Raw genomic sequence first — 21,842 nt, 5'->3', positions numbered from 1 at the left:
GGGCAACCTCGCATTGTACAAAATGGTAACAAAAGCGTTGGGGTAATACACCATTGATGGGTAACAGACATGGGTAACCCATGTTTACATTCACCTGCGCCTGTCCCGCCTGTCTACACACACAAACATACATGTCTTCACCAATCACTTGTGAATGCCCAATTATCAACATTGCCGCACCAAAACATGCCTTGTTTTGAAACCTAAACCTAAGGATAAGGCGCAAAGCTGCAGCCTAGCTGCAAGGAGGCAGACGAACAGGCGTACATAGGCAGAGCGCATTGGGGACCACGAGAAGCCGCCAGCGAAGCCAATAAATATTCCTCTCAAATCCTCTCAAAAGATCCAGGCACTTACCGCCGCTCCGGACCCAAGACCTAAAACTCGCGGGCCAGCCAACGGGCGGCAATGTAAGGTCGGCCAGCTGGCCCGCAGGCCCACGCGCGGGAGGAGAGGGCCTCGACCACGAAGGACGGCTAAGTGTTAGAAGCGAGAAGCGGTACGGGAAATTGGAGTTCGAAGACATAAGTCGGGAACGAGAACGGTGACAGCAGAGTCTTTGAACTCCGAACACTGGTATAGTACTATCACTAGTGATACGAAAGTGTCTGGCCGAAGCACTTCACCAGGGGGGCTTAAATGCGGCCCACCTGCCGCCATCTCCATTCCTGCAGTCTTGCTGTCGTACGCTAGGTTGTGATAGCGCAACAGGAGTGAGTTCGTACAGTTAACTAGTATGGTTCGTAACTACGGGACCGTACCGTTGCTGTGATTAAGCTTTGATAGCTTAAAGATATTCTAAGGTAAAAGTAGCTTGATACACCTAGCTAGAGATAGATGGACCAAGAAATATTTTACACCGACCGTTGTAAATACCGTAACCACCAGGTCCGTTGTACAGAAACACGATACCACTGCTAGCTGTATGCATGTAAGTATCCCGCGCGCCACGTAACCCAATTATATCAAAACTACAGATAGGTTATTAGCAGCAAATCACGATAACATGCGATGCTGTCCAATCCATGATGAATCAAGCGGATAGCAGCGCTAGCCCTGCGGCCGCTGCATGCATACCCCTGCTGCCTCCACGCACCGCCGTTCCTGCATACACTCCTGCCATACCCTTTGCCTGCCTGCCTGCCTGCATCCCCTTGCCCGCCCAACCCCAACATGTGATACCCCTCCCCCCCTTTCCCCCCTAGTCTTTCCTTGGCATCAGCTTCACTCGCTCGTGGTTCGTCTTTCCCCCCCTTTTCCCCCCCCACCGGCCCACCTTCCTAGGCCACATAATTAAGAGTGTGCTGCTAGAGGACCTGCGACCCGACTTCCCGACCACAAATCCCGGCAGTAGCAGTGCCAGTGATAACGCCGCTGGCTGCGCCATCCCCAGCAGTGGCAGCAGCAGCAGCAGCAGCAGCAGCAGCAGCTGGGGGTTGGTGCCCTCCTGGTACTCGGATCTGGCCCGCCGCTGCTGGGACACGAACCCCGGGGAAAGGCCCTCTGCTGAGAGAGTGAGTGCAACGGAAAGTAGAGGAGGAGGGGGGATGCATGCATACAAACATACGAACATACATGTGGAGGGAGGGATCCGGCGAATATTGTTATGGTGTTATTGGGAATTCGGTGACGGCAAATAATCTATACATCTACATGCGCAGGTGTGTATGCAAGTATGGTTAGGCACTTGGATTTATGGCAAGGTCGGGTAAAGTGAAGTCGGGGGTATGTGAATATGCATCCAAATTGCGAACGGCACGTACGTGCACGGTTATCAGGTTGAGTGGCTCGGTATAAATTTCGGCCGTTGTCATAAATAATTTTTTTGTTTATTAGGTCCACCCGTCTGTTCGTTTGTCCTTTTGCTATCCGCCGTGCGCCAGTATGACCACATCATACATCGGCCCCATTACAGCAAACCCGGTTCCGCCAGGCAATTCCCGTTGCCCTCCCGCCCTCCCTCCCTCCCGCCCTCCCGCCCTCCCTAATCAGGTCGTGCAGGAGCTGGAGGCAAAACTGCTATCTCTGTATTGTTTATGTGTAATTTTAGTAAACTAAAATTGCTGACCCTGATGTAGAGCGTGTTTGTGTATAGCCCCACATCCGGATCCATCCCGCCGCCGCCAGCCTTCGGGGTTGCCCGCGAGTCGAATATGCAATACTCGCATTCGGTAACAGTATTGGCATTTTTATTATATCACGACTTCAGAAACGTACCGATCGGCGGCGTGTTTTTATACCGTGTACGGGAAAAGCTTATAAACTTACCCTATGCGAATCCCGTGATATGCCCAGGATACTTAGGGTTTTGGACCAGCCAAGGATAGAAGTATTAGATTGCCTACCTGCCTTTTTGGTTTTCTTGCCTGTCTGCCCTGGCATGGCATGGCACTCGTGCATGTACATATGTATGTATGGCCCTTGCTTGGGCGTCTCGTTGCTCGTGCATGTGTCGGCTGCGCTCGTCTTGTTATCTTTAGCAGCAGAATTTTCGAAAAATAAAACAACTGAGTGGTTGAGCGAGTGTGGATGATGAGAGAGCAGAGGTGAACACTGCTGATGGATGATGGGGGGGCGGGGTGGAGAAGCGAGACGAGAGGACGTCGTCGACCCGCGGAAGAAGGCCAGCAGGGGTAGCAGCAGTGCAGAACCCCCGGTGACAGGGGTGGAGCTCAACGGCGTTTCCACCACGCTTCCAATGCACTTCATCATCATCAGCAGCAGCAGCAGCCTGTAGAAAACGTACACTAATATAATCCTTGTCGGCGTTTTGTCGCTGCTAGATAGCTGTTGCTTGGAGGTTGCATGTGTTACACGCTTGCTGTAGGAGCTGCTGGCCGCTGAAAAGGCCTCGTAAGATAACGGTGGAGTGCCTTAGCGCATATTTTTAGATGATGTGTGTGCCGTATTGTAGTAGCTGGCCGCTAAAAACGCCTCTCGAAATGCTGGTGGAGCGTATAGCGCGTATATGTATTTGTTATGTGTGCCGTACTGTGTACCGGCTACCACATGTATGCTATGAGGAGCTACTATACTTGCTTACGACTGGAGGCGTTACGCACCTACCTACGTTCCTTGAATCCTCTTCATTGCCGTGTATTTATGTATGTATGCATGTAGATATGCATTGTTAACTGTTAGCTTCCTATCACCCCTCGCTCGTATGCACATGATGTAGTCGCTGGGGCATGGTCGCTTTAGTGTGCTCCAACCAATCGAGACGCGCACCCCTAGGCGGGGCCGCTCCCATCCAGTTCATATAGCGACAAGCCTTGGCTCCGGTAATCCCTATGGGGAAAACGCGGGGGTCACCCAAGGTATTCGGGCACTCCCACCGTGCATCAAGCCGCTTGGCAAATACCTTCAGAATGCACTCAATTGGCAATTTAAGGGTGGCGTAATACGCTATAAGATCATTACCTCGCGTATTAGTGGGGGGTTCCGCTCCTAAGCTAGTAAGAAAGGCTCTCTAAAGTACCTTGCTTGCACTGAGTGTTGGACAATTGTCCAACACTCAGCGACGCCCCCAAGTGCCAATTCCATGTCAGCGACAAATGTCCGGTGACACAGCGTTCCCAGCCTCTTAACCACAGAGTTCCAAAACCTAAGTATAAGATTGGTTTAGCCAATCGATAAAGCATTGATGTAGCTTTTACATGCAATCTTTAGCGGTGAGATATGTAAATTGATCTCGCCCTGGAAAGCTATCTTCGGCCGCAGATATATCTGAATTCATTCCCTTGGTCTATCAATAGAGAAATAGAATAGCATTCAGACGCAAATTTTAATCGGGGTGAAGTAAGATGAAATGTTACACCATGACTGACGGACTGACGGACTGACTGACAGCAGTGAACCTTCGCCCCCGTCCATCAGAACTTCAATCCTGAGCACCCAATCTCCAATACCATGCATGCGCCGCACGGAATGCATTCGACAGGGGGCCATGGCCAGTGACACCGCCGCCTCCGCCGGCTCCTACAGAACGCATGTAAGCCACCGACCATCGGCAAGTAGAAAACGTCACGCCCAGGAAACGAGTGTCACGTCCAGAAAACTGAATAACAACCAAAACGAACGCCGCCTCCCAAACTCCTAAAACCCCCAATGATAAAGTGCCGGTTCATCAAGTCCTAACCGACAACTGACAACCAATTGGCATAATGAAGCATAATCTATATGTATGCGCACGCGCGCGGCGATGCTATGCCACGACGCATGCACACGCACACACATCATCGGAGCAGCAGCAACAATGTTAGGTGGCGTAGGAAAACATACGTGTGTGTGGATGTATATGTGTGTGGATGCAGAGCTAAACTTACGTAACATGTTACTGGCTGCAGAACATGGCCGTAAGGATTATCTATCTGCTCCTCTGTTAATAATCATCAGGGGCATTTATTTACAATCATGTAGAGTGATAAAACATTACCTACACCTGTAGCGTGATAAAAAAAGTCTATTTAGGATTTCCGCCGTCCAATTGATTGTGCATACGAGCGAGGGGTGATAGGAAGCTAACAGTTAACAATGCATACATACATACATAAATACACGGCAATGAAGAGGATTCAAGGAACGTAGGTAGGTGCGTAACGCCTCCAGTCGTAAGCAAGTATAGTAGCTCCTCATAGCATACATGTAGTAGCCGGTACACAGTACGGCACACATAACAAATACATATACGCGCTAAACGCCCCACCAGCATTTCGAGAGGTGTTTTCAGCGGCCAGCTACTACAATACGGCACACACATCATCTAAAAATATGCGGTAAGGCACTCCACCGTTATCTTACGAGGCCTTTTCAGCGGCCAGCAGCTCCTACAGCAAGCGTGTAACACATGCAACCTCCATGCAACAGCTATCTAGCAGCGACAAAACGCCGACAAGGATTATATCAGTGTACGTTTTCTACAGGCTGCTGCTGCTGCTGCTGCTGCTGATGATGATGATGATGATGATGATGAAGTGCATTGGAAGCGTGGTGGAAACGCCGTTGAGCTCCACCCCTGTCACCGGGGGTTCCGCACTGCTGCTACCCCTGCTGGCCTTCTTCCGCGGGTCGACGACGTCCTCTCGTCTCGCTTCTCCACCCCGCCCCCCCATCATCCATCAGCAGCGTTCACCTCTGCTCTCTCATCACCCACACTCTCTCAACCACTCAGTTGTTTTATTTTTCGAAAATTCTGCTGCTAAAGATAACAAGACGAGCGCAGCCGACACATGCACGAGCAACGAGACGCCCAAGCAAGGGCCATACATACATATGTACATGCACGAGTGCCATGCCATGCCAGGGCAGACAGGCAAGAAAACCAAAAAGGCAGGTAGGCAATCTAATACTTCTATCCTTGGCTGGTCCAAAACCCTAAGTATCCTGGGCATATCACGGGATTCGCATGGGGTAAGTTTATAAGCTTTTCCCGTACACGGTATAAAACCACGCCGCCGATTGGTACGTTTCTGAAGTCGTGATATATTAAAAACGCCAATACTGTTACCGAATGCGAGTATTGCATATTCGACTCGCGGGCAACCCCGAAGGCTGGCGGCGGCGGGATGGATCCGGATGTGGGGCTATACACAAACACGCTCTACATCAGGGTCAGCAGTTTTGCCTCCAGCTCCTGCACGACCTGATCAGGGAGGGCGGGAGGGCGGGCGGGCGGGAGGGCGGGAGGGCGGGCGGGCGGGAGGGCGGGAGGGCGGGAGGGCGGGAGGGTGGGGGGGCGGGAGGGCGGGAGGGCGGGAGGGCGGGAGGGCGGGAGGGCGGGAGGGCGGGAGGGCAACGGGAATTGCCTGGCGGAACCGGGTTTGCTGTGATGGGGCCGATGTATCATGTGGTCATACTGGCGCACGGCGGATAGCAAAAGGACAAATGAACAGACGGGTGGACCTAATAAACAAAATAATAATTAATTATGACAACGGCCGAAATTTATACCGAGCCACTCAACCTGATAACCATGCACGTACGTGCCGTCCGCAATTTGGATGCATATACACATACCCCCGACTTCACTTTACCCGACCTTGCCATAAATCCAAGTGCCTAACCATACTTGCATGCACACCTGCGCATATAGATGTATAGATTATTTACCGTCACCAAATTCCCAATAACATCATAACCATATTCGCCGGATCCCTCCCTCCACATGTATGTTCGTATGTTTGTATGCATCCCCCTTCCTCCTCTATTTTCCGTTGCACTCACTCGCTCAGCAGAGGGCCTTTCCCCGGGGTTCTTGTCCCAGCAGCGGCGGGCCAGATCCGAGTACCAGGAGGGCACCAACCCCCAGCTGCTGCTGCTGCTGCTGCTGCTGCTGGGGATGGCGCAGGAAGCGGCGTTATTATTGGCACTGCTACTGCCGGGATTTGTGGCTGGGAAGTCGGGTCGCAGGTCCTCTAGCAGCACACTCTTAATGATGTGGCCTAGGGAAGGGGGCCGGGGGGGAAGGGGGGAAGGGGGAAAGGGGGGAGGAGGGGTTTCACAGGTTGGGGGTGGGAGGGCAAGAGGATGCAGGCAGGCACGCAGGCAGACAAAGGGTAAAATATTTCTTGGTAAAATATCTATCCCTAGCTAGGTCGTGGCGAGGAGGTAAACTTATATACATGGAAGGTCCCTACATGTTACACCATCAGGGCGTGCGCACGATCTATAAAACATTTATATAAAAGAAAAGTGGGCGACATATTTCCCAGACATGCATATGCAGTTGCGAGCACCTAATAACCAGCGAAAGAGCCATGATGATCATGATGATGATGACTCATCTGGGGCCGGTTAACTAGACGGTGTGCTGTTCACAGGGTTCAGATTCCTAGGCGCCGGCCTGCTGAACAACTACTTCGCTTCCACTCATTAGGTGTAGCAGCCATTAGTGCGACCAACGAACGCCGGCTTACCTGGCAGCATGCCTTGGTACGGTGTCCGCCCCGAAACCAGCTCCCAAAGAATGATGCCGAACGAGTACATGCACGATGCCGGGCTGACCTTGCCTGCGGCGGGTATACATACATGTGTACAAACGGTGCATTCAAAAAACGATCTTACCTCGAGCGATAATCCGTCCACTGTACATCCGTCCCATCCACCCAATCATGCTATTCGTTCTGTTTCCCCGCCCCTACACACACATATACGCACGCATACGCACGCACGCATGCATACGCACAGCTGTCGGCTGTCGGCTGGCGTTGCATATTGCATACAATAACTGCCCCCTCCCCTCCCCTCCTCTCACTCAGCTCTGCTCCCTCGAGCTCGCCCCCCCTCCTTGCTCACCGATTCCCAGAACCTCCGGCGCCATGTAAGCCACTGTCCCGAAATTCCGTGTGGTGGTGTGGGTTCTGTCCGAGGCCAGGCTGCGACTCATGCCGAAGTCCGCCAGCTTTGCGCAGTTGTGCGTTTGCACGCGTGTGTGTGTGTAGGTTGAGAGTCAGTTTCAGGGAGGGTTGGTGCAGGTGTTGGCTGGGGTGCAGGTGTTGGCCGGGGTGCAGGTGTTGGGTTGCTTTTGATGCTATCTATGGATAGTATCTACGGGTGTCTATGGCTGAGTACGTACCCGTGTGCACGTGCGTGTGTGTATGATGTGTGGGACAGGGGGAGCATATCTTCACCCGTGGCAGCTACCCTGCGAAACCCTGCCTTCCCCGGTATTTCGGGGCACCCTCATCCAGTCACCCCAGCCAACTTCTCAGTGGATCGCTCAGGTTCCGCACCCACCACCAGCATCCAATGGAATCTGCCGGATCGACGACGGCTCAACTCCATTCCTGGTCAGCTCGCAGATCGGCTCTTTCCCGAGTCACTATCGTCCATCGACTAGACGCACGACCACCTTCCACCATCCCTGACAGGTCTCGATCCCCGAACCTCAGGGGGCATCGGTATGTGTGTGTTACCAATAGTGCCTGACCTATATACATATGTGTGTGTATGTATATGTGTATGTATATGTGTATGTATATATATGGTATGTATATATATGTATGTGCGTTTCGTGATCTGCCTCCCTCCTCCTTTCCATCTCCATCTCCCTCCCGCCCGCCTACGCCTACCTTGGCCACGAGTCCCCAGGGGCTGCTGGGGTCCTCCGTCAACAAGATGTTGCCTAATAGGGATATATATTTGTTTGCGAGCGACGTACAGGGCATGGGGATGTGGTCGGGAGTTGGCTGCTGCTGAAGTAACAATAAGTAAATAGTATTAAATAGTAATAAGTAAAAAATAATAAGTAAACAATAATAAATAATTAAATAAATAAATAAGCAAATAACAATGAATATTGAATTAATGAAATTCGTCGTTAGGAGACCCTAACGATCGAGCCCACCTCTGCCAACTTCCACCCCGGCCCCCTCTTGCTTTCCAGAAGCCCGTACAAAGTAACCTCCTCGCCGCCACAGCCCGCGCCACTTTCGTACCGATGCGTCCCGCGTAGCTGTATGTATGTACGTACGTACGCATGCTGTCCATTCATCCTATCATACCGGCGGGTCAGCAGCCGCAACCGTCCAAGAAAACCTTCTCCCCTCCCTCCCCACGCACACGCGCGAGCACACAAACACATACATGCGCACATACACACAGACACATCCCCCTCACCTGGCTTTAGGTCTCCATGACACACATTGCGGCCGTGCAAGTACTCCAGTCCCCGAGCAACATCCAGCGCGCAACACACCACACGGCGCATATCTGGGATGCAAGTCAGGGGGGGTGAGGAGGAGGAAGAGGGCGCCAGGAAGGGGGAGGAGGACGACGCCACGCGGGAAGGTGCGGAGATGTCCGCGGTGCCGTTGGCAGTGCTGCTGCCGGTGGTGGGTGGTGGTAGAGGTGGTGGTAGAGGTGATGGTAGAGGTGGTGGTAGAGGTGGTGGCGATATAAACCGCCACATACTTCCGTGCTTGAGCAACGTTGACAGGGTCCCTCGCTCCATAAACTCCTGCATATAGGTATAGAAATGTGTGTGTGTGTCTGTGTGTGTGTGTCTGTGTGTGTCTGTGTGTGTCTGTGTGTGTCTGTGTGTGTCTGCGTGTGTCTGTCTGTATGTGTGTATGTGTGTGTATATACACACACATATGTGTGTGTGTTTTACACCTTCCGAAGTTGCGTTACCCCCTTCCACAGCTGTAAAACGGGGAGGCTCAATGGCCAGGACGGCCAAAAACTGTGTAATTGCTGGCCGCGGAAAAAAGCCCTCTCAAATTCTGATAGAGCGAATTAGGTGCGCATTTATTTTTAGATGTACACATATATGTATGTATACATGCGGCTTGCACGTGGACAGCAGAGCAAGCCTGGGTATCGTTAGGCCGTGTTGCGACGGCAACAACCTGCAGTGACACGGCTGATGATGAGGTGGCGTGGGATGTACTGATGTACGGCATTCATCATCAGCGGGCGGCCCGAGTGACGGGTCTTTTTACCCCGGGCGGCCCGATTTCGGTCGGATAGCTAATGATAACTCATACACACACCAAACCCCGCTATCGACCCATAATAGTAGCTGTCGTACAGTACGGCACACGCATCATCTGTAAGTACGCGCTAAAGCACCCCTCTGCTGTCAGAGAGACTATGTTATAGGCCTTTCCAGCGGCGGCCAGCTACTACACCCATCCTCCATGCCACAATCCCGCCAGCATCTGCCGAGAAATCAATGTTAATAATTAATGTTAATAATGTTATTGTTAATTTGATCTCTCACGGCAAACCAACCTTGCAAGTACACAAACCTCCCCAAGGAACAAGGAAAACCCTAACCCCCCCCAACTCGTTTACCTGTTAACCCCTGCAATACACACACCCCGCCGCAAACCCTGAGCTGCCACCCAAAGCTATCCGCTACCCGGGCCACCCACCTGGATGACCCACGTCTCCGCCACACCTCCCCCACAATGCAGGGCCGCCGTCTGCGATTGCCCAGCAGCGCCATCGGCTCCGAAACCACAGCCGCCGTACATTACGGCAAGGAAGTCGCCCGCAGCACCTGTAAAGTCGGCGCCATCCAAGGTGCTTACGGTGGGCACCACGCCCAATGGGCCGCCGCCACCGCCACCGCCCTCCTTTTGGCCAGCAGCCCCGGGCTCGGCCAGCGCTTTTTCCCGGGAGAGCACGGAGAGCGTTGGCTTGCCGTCCTCGTCTACCTGCCCGCCACGTGCATTACATAAAGCTTACATGCATGCATATGCATATGCATATGTACATGTATACACCGACAGTTTTGAATCTTTGACGATGTGAAGCGGTGTACAATGTTTCCCTGTTCACATACACACACGCACTGTGGGACATAGGAAAGGGGGACATTCATGTCATGAGCGTCTATCATCGGAAGGCAAACATACAAAATAATCCGAACAGTTCTTTTCTTCGGGATTTCGGACAACGGCGCGTTTGAATGCCGAGGAGTGCACACGTTCGCAAATGCCGCTGCCATGCGCCTGCATCCATGACATACGCACCGAACAAGTGATGTACGACAGCGCCCGTACGACATTACGGTGGTCAAAGCTGAGACTGAGCCGCAACTCGTTCTCGACGGACTCCCAGGTGTTGTGCCGGTCGTGATGGCTGATCACCTGACAGCGGATAGATCACCGCCGGGGGTGGGGGTGGGGGTGGGGGTGGGGGTGGGGGTGGGGATGGGGGTGGGGGTGTAGGGAGGGGTGTAGGGAGGAGTGTAGGGAGGGGTGTAGGGAGGGGTGTAGGGAGGGGTGTAGGGAGGGGTGTAGGGAGGGGTGTAGGGAGGGGTGTAGGGAGGGGTGTAGGGAGGGGTGTAGGGAGGGGTGTAGGGAGGTTCGTAGGGAGGGGTGGAGGGAGGGTTGTAGGGAGAGAGGAAGCAAGCCGGACAGGAAAAAGCGTATATTCGTGGAGTTGCGGGGGCCGCAAGCGGATGGGTTTAGGTTAGCAAGGGGAAGGACCCCGCTACCTGAGAACCCCCATGGTTACCCCATTAGGAACGATTTGCATCGAATTGCAACGATTAGGGGGCGACCTAGTATGAGGTCATCGAAGATCAGAATTGCATTAAGAGGATTAGCAGGATTAACAGAATTTACTAAGCGGCGCGGTAAAAACGATTTGAGGAGTTGAATTTGGCCACACACGTTCCCCCTCCCCGCGAATTGGAGGAGGTGCTGCTTCTGGAATACCGTTCTAGGCTGCTTAATCCAAAGCACAAACACAACCCTCCCCGCACGCTCGTCTCCCCCCCCCAGATCACCTTTATGGCCACTGTTACCCCTTTCCAAGATCCCCTGTACACCTGCACAAAGTAAGTAAGTATGTATGTAAGTAAGCCCGAAGCAGGTAGGGTAGGGGGTAATTTACAAACCTCACACAAGACGCACAAAGGACCACATATCTTCCTAGCTTCCCATCACACCTCTAAACAACCCAAAAATCTGCTGCTAATCTGCATTCCTCTTAATCCGCCTACCTAGGGTACGACCTGGACCCCTATCTGACTGCTTGCTTGCTCAGTAGCTTGCTCGGTTGCTTTGAATGACATTGACAAAGTATATATATTCCCGTAACCCTGCAGGGAACTGCTTGCCCGCCAGCAGCACCCCGCACAGCACCCCTCAGGGCCTCCTAGCTTCCATCGTCCAGCTGGAACCCCCTCATCAGCAATTAGCTTCCTAACTACCTAACTACCTAACTACCTCGATCTATCCAATCAAGCAAGTAACATATACAGCTATTGTTCAAGGCAACATCCCACCAAAGAAGCAGCCCCCCATCGGCCAGCAACAACAACAACAACAACAACAACAACAATACACACAACACACACACCGTCCCCCCCCCCACACACACGCAGACCGCTGCCCCGCCCCTCAGCACTGCGGCCCTTGCAGCCGGCGCGTGTCGTCATCCACCTCCCCCACTCGTTCCCCTACCTTGCCAAAAGACCCTACTCCTAGCAGCCGTCCTAACACGACGTCTCCAGCCGCCGCAGCCACCACCGTTTGACCGCTGCCGGAATCATCCCTTGCTAAAAGTGACAGAAGATGTCGCGGCTGTTGCCGCTGTTGCGGCTGCTGCTGTTGCTGTGACTGTTGTTGCTGCTGTAGTTGCCGCGGCTTCTGCTGCGGCTGCTGCTGCGGCGGCGGCGGCAGCGGCAGCGGGGGCGGCGGTTGCTGTTGTAGCTGCGGCTGCGGCGGCTGTTGCTGCTGTTCCAGTGCTGCGTCCACCGGGCCCCTTCCCAGCAGCAGCTTCTCACCCGACCCCTTCGCGCCAACCTTGATGGCTTCTCCCATCAGAAGCTGCAGCAGCTCCACATCACAGCTTCCAGTACTCAGCAAGGGAGGGAGACCAGCAGAGGCTGTAGTCGGGGGGTTCATGGCCGCATGGGACGTAGGAACGATAATAATACCTTCACTACCGCCGCCCCCATAGCCACCGATGCCGCTGATACTGCTGTTACCTCTGATGGCCAGGCTTTCAGCTGTAGTGGCTGTAGCAGGCACAGCTGCACGTGACTGTACCGGTTGCAGGTGTGCTTGTGGCTGTCGCGGCGGCGGCGAAAGCAGTTGCGGCTGTAGCTTTAGTCGCTGCAGAGGTTCTGACTGTAGTTGCGGTACTGGCTGCGATTGTGGCGTATGGGGCTGCTGCAGCTGCACGCCGAAGCTCAGACGCCCAGTCCACAGCTTGCGTATAAACTCTGTTACGACACAGGGCTCCGGTGCAGCTGCTGCCAGTTGCAGGCGCGTGACCGCCGTTGTAGTTGCGGGTAAGCGGACGCTGTTGTTGCAAATGTCAGGAAAGTGGTTCATGTTGATGCTATAGTCGTGGACCGGCATGCTGTCGCCACCGGCACCGCCGCGTCTTGAGACCCGCGATCGAAATAGCATTAGCAGCACGGAGCTTAAGCTATGGATACTGCTACTATTGCTGCTGTAGCTTAAGCGCCCGCTGGCAGCAGTAGCAGCGGCGGCGGTGGCAGTAGTAGCTACAGCTGACTGGGTGAATGAATTAGTAGCGCGTCTCAAGTTTGCAGCGGTAGCAGTATTGCTGCCCCCGATGCCGCTCCCCAGCGCAGATGCACACACATCAACGTCAGTAACTGTAGCAGTAGCAGTAACAGGACTCGCACCATCCGGGCGCACCATGCAATCCGCCACTGCTTCCAAACTCCGGCGGTAGCTGGCCACAGGAAACTGTGTCGTAACAGCAGCAGCAGTAATACTAGGGTTAGACACATAACTACCGCGCCCGATGACGCCGGTGCCACTGGCTGCCGTACGGGGAACCATCCCAGCAGTAGTGGCCATGCCATTTACGGTACCAGCAGCACTGGCGCTACTGCCGGCTACTACTGCTAAAATCCTGACATCACGCACACCTTCATCCATTACTGTGTCGATCTCAAGAGCAGATTTATCAGCATCCACAAAAGATCCTCGTACGGCATCTTGGGCGTAGGACGGCGTCATCATGGCGGAGGACGTGATCAAGGTCCCGCTGGGAGCCCCCGATGCCGTACATGTTCTATTGAAGCCGGTGTCAGCAGCAAACCAGGCCGCCTCGGGGTCTGCCGTACCGGTCCTGCAGGGCTGGTCCGTATTGCGCCCGTGGGGTTGGTGTTTTTGTCGGGTGTTACCAAGGGTCGCCGCGTCCGCCATGTCCACCCGTTCCACGTTGCGTTCATCACCTTCATGTAGGCGATCAGCGTTCTCCTCCTGTCGCCGGACTTTGGGCACCTTGCCGCCAGCAGAAGCACCGCCGCAGCTGATACTAATGATGGGCTCATTAATAGGTGCTGCCGCAGGGGGGGTGTCGCCGCTGCGGCGGTGGGCTGTCAGCCATCGCCACGCGACGATGGCGAGACCTAGTATCCCTGGTCAGCAGAGTGGTTCGAGAACGGTTGGCAACGGTAACGGTAACGGTAGTGGTAACGGTAACGGTGCACTGACCTCAGGGAACGCGAAGAAAGGGCAGGGCAATCCATGAGCAAGCAAGCCTTCTACGTTTACATGCAGTCCAATCAACGAGCTCGCTCGTCCACCAGTAATAAAGGTAGAAGTGGAACGAGGCTTACCGGCCACGATGCCTCCAGCTATGGCTCCGGCCCTGGCTGCTTTGCTGAGCCCACTGCCACCACCACCACCACCACCACCACCACCACCTCGCAGTTGTTGAGATTGCTTGGAGGTAGCCGCACATGTACATAGCACCGGGTGCATGGAAGTCATCAACAATGGATTTGTTGACACATATATAAAACACTATTAAGCTGGTGTATCATCACATGCGGCCGTATCGCTAAGTGGATAATGGATAAGGGCAAGGTCCACGATTCGACTCCTTGTACGATTGGGCATACTGAGGTTTCATGAGTAATGCAAACGTTTTGACTGAAGAATTTATGTAGATTATGGGGAGGGGAGGATTTCGCCGGGACAGGAAGCTGTAACTGTCCGATCCACATTCCGTCACTGCTTGCCAGTTCACATTTGATACTGAAGTGGACTGGAGAGGAAGCAGACCTTTCCTTCCGACAGGCCATAGAAAACTATTGGAGGCCTCAACGTGGTCATCCTCATGGCCCGAACCTGACGATAACGTCTACCAGGTGATCCTGCCACAGCCCGATGGGACGAATGGGCGGATGCAGCAGTGCCTCTCCCGCTTCCCGCTGTCAGCATTTGCAAGAGCAACGGCTGTGTCAGCATTCCGCTTACAAACCATCACCTGGCACATAGAGCATGGCGGGCTGGCCCCAGACCGCACGATGGATACGAGGTACAGCGACTCTCAGTTCATCTGGTTGACCGTCAGTGGTGCCCGGGTGATCCCGGCCGACGTTTGACTGGTGTTCCTGGGGAGCCCCTGATCGGCCACGGACTTGCTGGTCTGCTGCCCCTCCGGCAACACATCCAAACCCAGCATCAACTGAAGCCGCGGAGACAAAAATAGATCCGTCCGAGGAGGCGCTGCTGCTGCTGCTGAGCGGCTGCATCTTGTTTTGGCAGCCTGGGTCGGGGTCGGAGACTAGCCGACTAGTGCTACATGTGCTCCCGACCCTTGCGCTGTGTTTCGGCTTCGGTCCCCTTTCTTTCGCGGCCCATAATGTAATCTAAGTCACATATACATACATACATACATACATACATACATACATACATACATACATACATACATACATACATACATACATACATACATACATACATACATACATACATACATACATACATACATACATACATACATACATACATACATACATACATACATACATACATACATACATACATACATACATACATACATACATACATACATACATACATACATACATACATACATACATACATACCTGCAATGAAGTCACATAGCACAAGTCCGGGCCCATCTCATCAATGCAGTCCTGTTTGGCATGGATTGCACAACGCAGCACGCTCGAGACGTATACATAGTGGTTAGGCACTACTGGTAGAGCACGCACCATTGCCCCCGGGAGATCCCGGGTTTGAGACCTGCCAGGGTCGAAAAATCTTCCGAAGGTGGAAGGCAAAGTGCCCCTAGACGATGGACGGTGGTGATCAGGGATAAGTTGATTTGCGAACTAACCAAGAGTGGAGTTGAGCCGCCGTCGATCCGGCAGTTTTCGTTGGATGCCGTGGCGGGTGCGGAACCTGAGCGATGCACTAAGAAGATGACTAGGGTGACTAAATGACGGTGCCCAGAAATACCGGGGAAGGCAGGGTTTGCCGGGCACAGGCCACAGGGTGAAGATGTGCCCCCCTGTCCCACACATCAAGTGGTGTAACGAAGGTAAAACCGCCGTGCTGTTGGTCATGGCAGCGATAGCATCATCTCGCTCTGCTGCTCGCGCGCAACATGTGACACCAGACAAAGACGTGCGCGCGTGTGAAACCGCCAAAAGAGTGGGGGATCCATCCTTCCACACCAGGACAGCAGCAGGGCAGCGGATAGAGCAATTACTAGCACACATAATAGCTTGCATGAATGGCGCTCATACATGCAGTGATTGTGAAAAGGTAGATATGCATTACTCTCCATCGCTCGCCATGTGCTGCATTTTCAGGTGGTGCTGATTTGCTCTCCTGCTGTCTGCAAATCATCAACGGTGTGTGCTATGGAATCGTACGGCATGCACGTCAACATCTCGTCCATGTACGACTGCTGAGGTCAGTGTATGTGGGTACGTAAATGCCGTGACTAATAAATAATTAGTAATGATGAGCTCTTATTAATTGAAGGGTGTATGTCCTTATGCTGGATGGAATGTGCCTGTTCACACGGGCCAAGCCTTACTACAGGACTACTACACGGTCTTCAGGGGCAACATAAACGCCTTGCCTGCCTGGCTTAACCTCGGATACGCGAGTAACTAACCCTAAACCCTGTAACATACACAACCCCCCAACCTCCTCGCACTGACTCGACCAACCTGGGTGACGAAGCTGTCGCAAATGTGGAGAACGTTGGACCAAACCACCTGGTACCCTGTATGTATGTTGTTACAGGGTGGTTAACTTCGCCAGCGGCCCCCTTTCCCGGGGCAGTCCCTGCTCTCCCCTGCTAGAGGGGCACCCTAATCCGTCACCCCATCCGACTTCAGAATGTATTCGTTGGGTTCGGCAACTCACCACAAGCATCCAACCAAATCTAGCGGATCAACGGCGCATCAACTTAGTTCCTGGTCAGCTCGCAAGTTGATATTATCACGTCCTACACCGTTCATATGATGGGGGGCCACCTCCCATTTCATCACTCCTCAAACACCCGAGGAGCTGGCAGGCGGATTTGAACCCGGGTCGACTGGATCGACTGGGAGCAGAAGTCAGGCCTTAACTTCTGCCAGCCGCCTGCCTATGTATGTATGTATACAGCCAAAGCAAGGAAAAACAGGCGAACATAACGAACAGGGACGATACGGTTCCTTTATTGCTCTTTCTGACCGGCTACTATACACAACTTGCGCATTATTGTTAGCTAACAATAGGTTGGGGCCTGGGGCCGGGGCCGGGCCGCGTATGTTGAGGATACTGGTGCTGTACCGTCAGTAACCTTTGTCTTAGGTTCCCAGTGCAGTGCAGTGCAGTGCAGTGCAGTGCAGTGCAGTGCAGTGCAGTGCACGGTCCGTTGCGGCCCCCGATAGCCTTACCCTGGTGGGTATTCCCTCGGGGTCTGGGGCTCGCTGCAATACCTACTACATCGTATCTTACCCCGAACTCCCTGGGTTACGTAAATTTGAGGAGTGTCTGTAGATGATCTAATCCCAGGACATGGCACGATCTATAGACCAAACTATACCATATATACGATCTAATTCTCGGTCCTATCTATTACATGATGACCCTGCTGTCTACCGACGTGCAAGGGATCACAACTAGCGAAACCGCTTAGGGCCGGCTTCCATTGGCCATTTATCATGAGATTTTAAGGTAACTACGAGGCTAAAATTTGGGCACTTGGGGCAGCGACATTTAAGTTAAATGGGCCCGTCTGCCGCCCCCGCCGCACTGCGGCAGTTAGTCCGTAAGTATCATCACGCGAGGTCAATTCTGCATGTAAATAAAATTTATGAATAAAATAATCTTGATAATTTTGGTGCTATAGCTTTTTTCGGTGAACCTATTACCACCTGAGCGACCGCCGGTGATAAGTTCGCGAACCCTAGTTATACTGTTTAATTAGCTCATAATAATATTCCTCTAGATAAATTTTATTTTCCACCTTACTCAGCTGCGGCGCCGCACCGACGGTAACATGCCATGGAAGATGTGATCCGATTACAGTTGGAAGCACTACCATGGAAGCACGCAACCTTTAGCCATTTTAGTGGGGTGTTTCCCGAATTATAGGACGCTAATTATAGTGCTGGCTAGTAGAAGCTGGCCCTTTCCCGAAGTAGGTCAGAAGATGGACGGCCCAGCCCATTCGCTTGCCGGCCATACATCTGCTTTTAGGTAGGGTAAGTACACAAAAACGCTGTTGCAATCCTAGCCTCTCGTACAGAGCCGTTCCATTTTAAAAATAAAAGGCGAAAGCTTTCACCATGTGATTGGCGAGGACCGTATGTATGTATGTATGTATGTATGTATCTGCTTACCAGAGCTGCTGTTTATTGCCCAGTCCCAGGCGCGTACAAGGGGTGAGAAGCAGCGGCTTGACGTGTGCGGGCAGAACTTTTCGTCGCTGAGAGTCAGGTTCTGTTCTCCGGGATAAGCAGCAATCCTGGGTATTGCGCGCCAGCCTGGTACGGTGTACTGCCATGCACCGGAGGAATACGGTACACACGTAGGTACGGGAAATACATTGTTCATTTATATGCGGCGGGCAGTCAAGCAGCAGGAGGGCATTAGCTAGCACCACTCGCATCACCGAGAACCATGGAGAACTAAGAACTGATCACGCACCGGCGTGCGCAATACTGTAACACGACTGAACTGCTCACCAGGCGGCTAAAGCGAGGAAGGTGGAAGACGCAAACATGTTGTCTCAAATCCCATGTATTATTATGCACACAACTACATAGCATGGCCACTAAAGAATCTCGTTGGCCCGGGCTATTCAAGTCCCAATGCGCAACGCTTCCTTTCAACGTCCAAGCAACATGCAGTACGCAAGTAGTCATGCGGTCTGCTGCTGCCACAACGTGGTTACCCCGTTTCTCAAACATCTGCGTTGTTTTCGTCGCAGCAGCAGCAGCAGCAGCAGCAGCAGTCAGCGGTAGGTCTCTGTAGCTACAGAGACCTATAGGCCACACAGCCACGCTGTCAATTGCTGTATGCGCATCCTAGAAATTTGGAAGCCAGTGATAGATTAAACCGCGAACTCCAAGTGATTAAGCCGCAAACCCCAGAACCCCCATCCCAGTGCGCGACTACTCCTCAATGGTTGACGACCCCGTCTCACCTCGAAGGGGATGCAAATAGTGAGGCGGTCAACAACTTCAACCATCATTATTTTAGACGAAGAGGGTGAGGCTCCAAAAAAATCATACGATGGTTGTTTCCGCGAGAAGACGTCCAGAAGAACCAAACGCCGAAAAGTAAGTATTGCGCCATCCCACAGCACCACCTTCAGCGAGAACATAATAGTATGTTAAATGTCTGCAATCATGTTACTCATGCGTCCATGTGCCGCGTGCTCACGAACAAACGTTGTATGACTCATACACTCCGGCACTAAACACAAGGCAACTTATCCCACAAGAGTTTATAAGGTACTCGTTCACCTTTGACTGTATAAGGCCGAAGTCGAGCTCGACAAAGGACTCCCAATCAAGCGCTGACCCTTCCATGGTCAGGTTGCGCGTGATGTTCACAACCTTATAAATCTGACCCCAAAACGTTGACTTCAGTTTAATGTTCTCAGATATGATAATCTTGGTCACGTTGCCATTGATTAGCGCCTTATAAAGACTGAATTCATCTGATACCGTGACTGTATCTGTGCTGGTGAGACCCAGAGATGAAATGAATATGAAAATGAGGATAAACCATTGAACTATCCTATAAGCGCGTTTTTGAAAGCTGATCGCAGGCAACTCGTTGGTTATCATGTCCGAGTACTGAGACGTTACAGTGTGTTTCCACTTGGGCGCACATCAACTGTCAGCATTACTTCTAAGAGTGTAATTATTTATGGCTAGTGAGGTTGTATGGATGTATGGATGAATAATACAAGCTTCAACGAGCTCGTACGGCTCAGACGAACCCGGGGGCTCATGAACCGCCATAGTAAGCAATAGTAAGCAAAAAGAGTATAGTAAGAAAGACTAAGCGCTTAAACAGCGACTGCATCAACAAAGGTTAGTATGGCCTTACCTCGTCCTAGTGCACAGCCAGCGCCAGGATATAACGCGCTCGTGCCGTAAGCGAAACATCTCATGAATGACCCTCGCAAAACCGCGCTGATCCCCGACCTGCGCGATATCGAGGACACTCGCACTGATGGGCACACCTATGTAGATCCCAAAGCTTCTGTCGTGCCTGTGTTAGCGACGGGCACTCCACCAGCTGCAGGCCCGCTGGATTTTCCAAGATTCACATAGAGGCGACTTAGAACAATTCGTTAATCCTGCATGGATTGCGTTTGAAGTCCGCGTGTAAGGACTGTTTGAAGTCATACGTGCGAAGCACCGGGATTCAATGGTTGGGCACTACGGGTAAACCGAAATGCGGGAGGCCTGCTGACGCCAGAAGGCAACGCCCATATGCGTGCATTAGTACGTGAGCCTCCCGCTTCTGATGTGACGGCACTATGTAACCCCCAGGACGAGCCACTCTTCGGGCCGCAGTGCACACCGGAATAATTTACAGCCCGCATTAGCAAACCAAAGCGCATTCGCAGCATTACACATGCAAAAGTAATAATTCGCCCCAACAACTCCTACCAGGAGAATCATACGCAGTGCGAATCATACACGAGATGCGGCAACATATTTGAAGCAGCAGCAGCTCTGAAGCAGCAGCAGCAGCGCCTAGCTGTGGCGGCTCCACGGAATCACTGCTAAACTTCAGTTGGCTGTACCCCCCATCATCACGGCTCACAGATTCATCCCACGGATGCGTACCTACTTACCTGCAATGTTCGTAGTTACCGGGCCCATGCACTCAAGGCACAAACGGAACCGCTCTGGCATCGCATCACTGCACTATGTGTAGTGTACAGGAAGCTCTGACCCACTCAAGAGAAACGTCCGATATCCCACGGCCCGAGGGAAATGGACGTCGTCAACCACACCCTGCCAAACCTCCAAGAGCCGACTTCATCCCCGATGTGCGAGCCGACCTGGTAATTTGGACAGAGTTAGCAACTAGACCACTTGTGAAGGTGTTGGTAAACACCGGGGGTTTCCCTTGGGTTCTTATAGCCGCTTGCAGTCCGTCTGAGGTGCTTGGCTGAAATGCCGTACATTAGTAGAGATTCTTGCATAAGAGAATCGCATCTTCCAGAGAAGAATTACGACACAGGTCTGGCCGTGAACGGGCAGACGTGTACGGGATTGTTATAGCCATGGCTGTAACCATGTACTGCCGGGTACGGCTATAGCGGTGAGGCAGAGGGTTGCAAAAACGGTCTAATCCCCCAATCCCGGGGGGTGGTAGTGGTCAGCCATCCCCCCATCCTGGCTGGGGTGACCGACTCCCATCTCCCATCTTAGGGGCCCGGTGCTAATCCCATCCTTTGAGACAGGTTTCCCATCCTGCCAGCCTGGGTCCCATCCCCAATCCTATGGCCAGGGTTTCCAATCCCATCCTGCAGCTGTGTTCCCCCAATCCTCATCCTGCCAGCCAGGGTCCCTTCCCAATCCCTTCGACCAGGGCCATCCCCATCCTGCAGCTGTGTTCAGATCCGAAAGCTGTCAGCCAGGGTCCCATCCCCATCCCTTGCCAGCTACAAACCTACTCCTTACGTTTACACAGGTGCTGTAATATCGGCTTTCTCTTTAGGCGTAAATCAGGGGAATGACCAGGGTTATTTTCTATTTCCGCGAGATATTTTTCTCTTGCTCTATGGCTTATTTCCTCTAGCGTCAAATTCCGCCCGGCTGTGTTCGTTCCGAAGCAGACTGAAGCGACAAACGCTCGTTGAAGCGGATCTCGACTGAGGAAGAACTCGCATCACAGAGGTCTACGTATCTAATTGCACACTGGCTGCTATTGCAAATCGCGCGTCCTAAGGGGGGAAGGACTGTTATGTTCGAAGGACGGCCACAGCAACAAATTATAATGCTGTGGTTAGAATGGCAGAACGTACAAGGGTGTTCTGTCAAAATGTCCATGGCTGGGAACGTGCACCATTGGTTCAGGTTCATAGCGCAGGAGTTCAGCTGCACATTT

General features: G+C 52.7%; 2 protein-coding genes across 2 annotated transcripts in view; both read right to left on the bottom strand.

The window, feature by feature from the left end:
• Positions 1–5,599: 5,599 nt before the first annotated feature.
• VOLCADRAFT_105557 (uncharacterized protein) lies at positions 5,600–14,204 on the bottom strand (the record flags this gene model as incomplete). The annotated part of the gene is made up of 14 exons (XM_002952462.1): positions 5,600–5,641; positions 6,424–6,440; positions 6,915–7,007; positions 7,294–7,399; positions 8,070–8,122; positions 8,617–8,709; positions 9,281–9,347; positions 9,876–10,160; positions 10,479–10,595; positions 11,124–11,281; positions 12,242–12,343; positions 12,446–12,709; positions 13,115–13,858; positions 14,060–14,204. 14 exons carry the CDS (start codon positions 14,202–14,204, stop codon positions 5,600–5,602), a joined length of 2,286 nt encoding a protein of 761 aa, XP_002952508.1.
• A 571-nt stretch (positions 14,205–14,775) lies between these two features.
• Positions 14,776–21,842, bottom strand: part of VOLCADRAFT_93204 (uncharacterized protein) — a gene marked incomplete at both ends in the record, with an annotated part of 12,600 nt that continues 5,533 nt past the window's right edge. Inside the window, 9 exons of the mRNA XM_002952461.1 lie at positions 14,776–14,913; positions 15,341–15,391; positions 15,470–15,545; positions 16,950–17,001; positions 18,104–18,260; positions 18,411–18,455; positions 18,910–19,074; positions 19,232–19,451; positions 19,824–19,988. Of these exons, the coding sequence (XP_002952507.1) occupies positions 14,776–14,913; positions 15,341–15,391; positions 15,470–15,545; positions 16,950–17,001; positions 18,104–18,260; positions 18,411–18,455; positions 18,910–19,074; positions 19,232–19,451; positions 19,824–19,988 (1,069 nt within the window). The remainder of the gene's footprint in view (positions 14,914–15,340; positions 15,392–15,469; positions 15,546–16,949; positions 17,002–18,103; positions 18,261–18,410; positions 18,456–18,909; positions 19,075–19,231; positions 19,452–19,823; positions 19,989–21,842) is intronic.

This window comes from Volvox carteri (assembly GCF_000143455.1).
Source record: "Volvox carteri f. nagariensis unplaced genomic scaffold VOLCAscaffold_30, whole genome shotgun sequence".
NCBI lineage: Eukaryota > Viridiplantae > Chlorophyta > Chlorophyceae > Chlamydomonadales > Volvocaceae > Volvox > Volvox carteri.
This window is presented reverse-complemented; position numbering and strand designations above follow the sequence as displayed.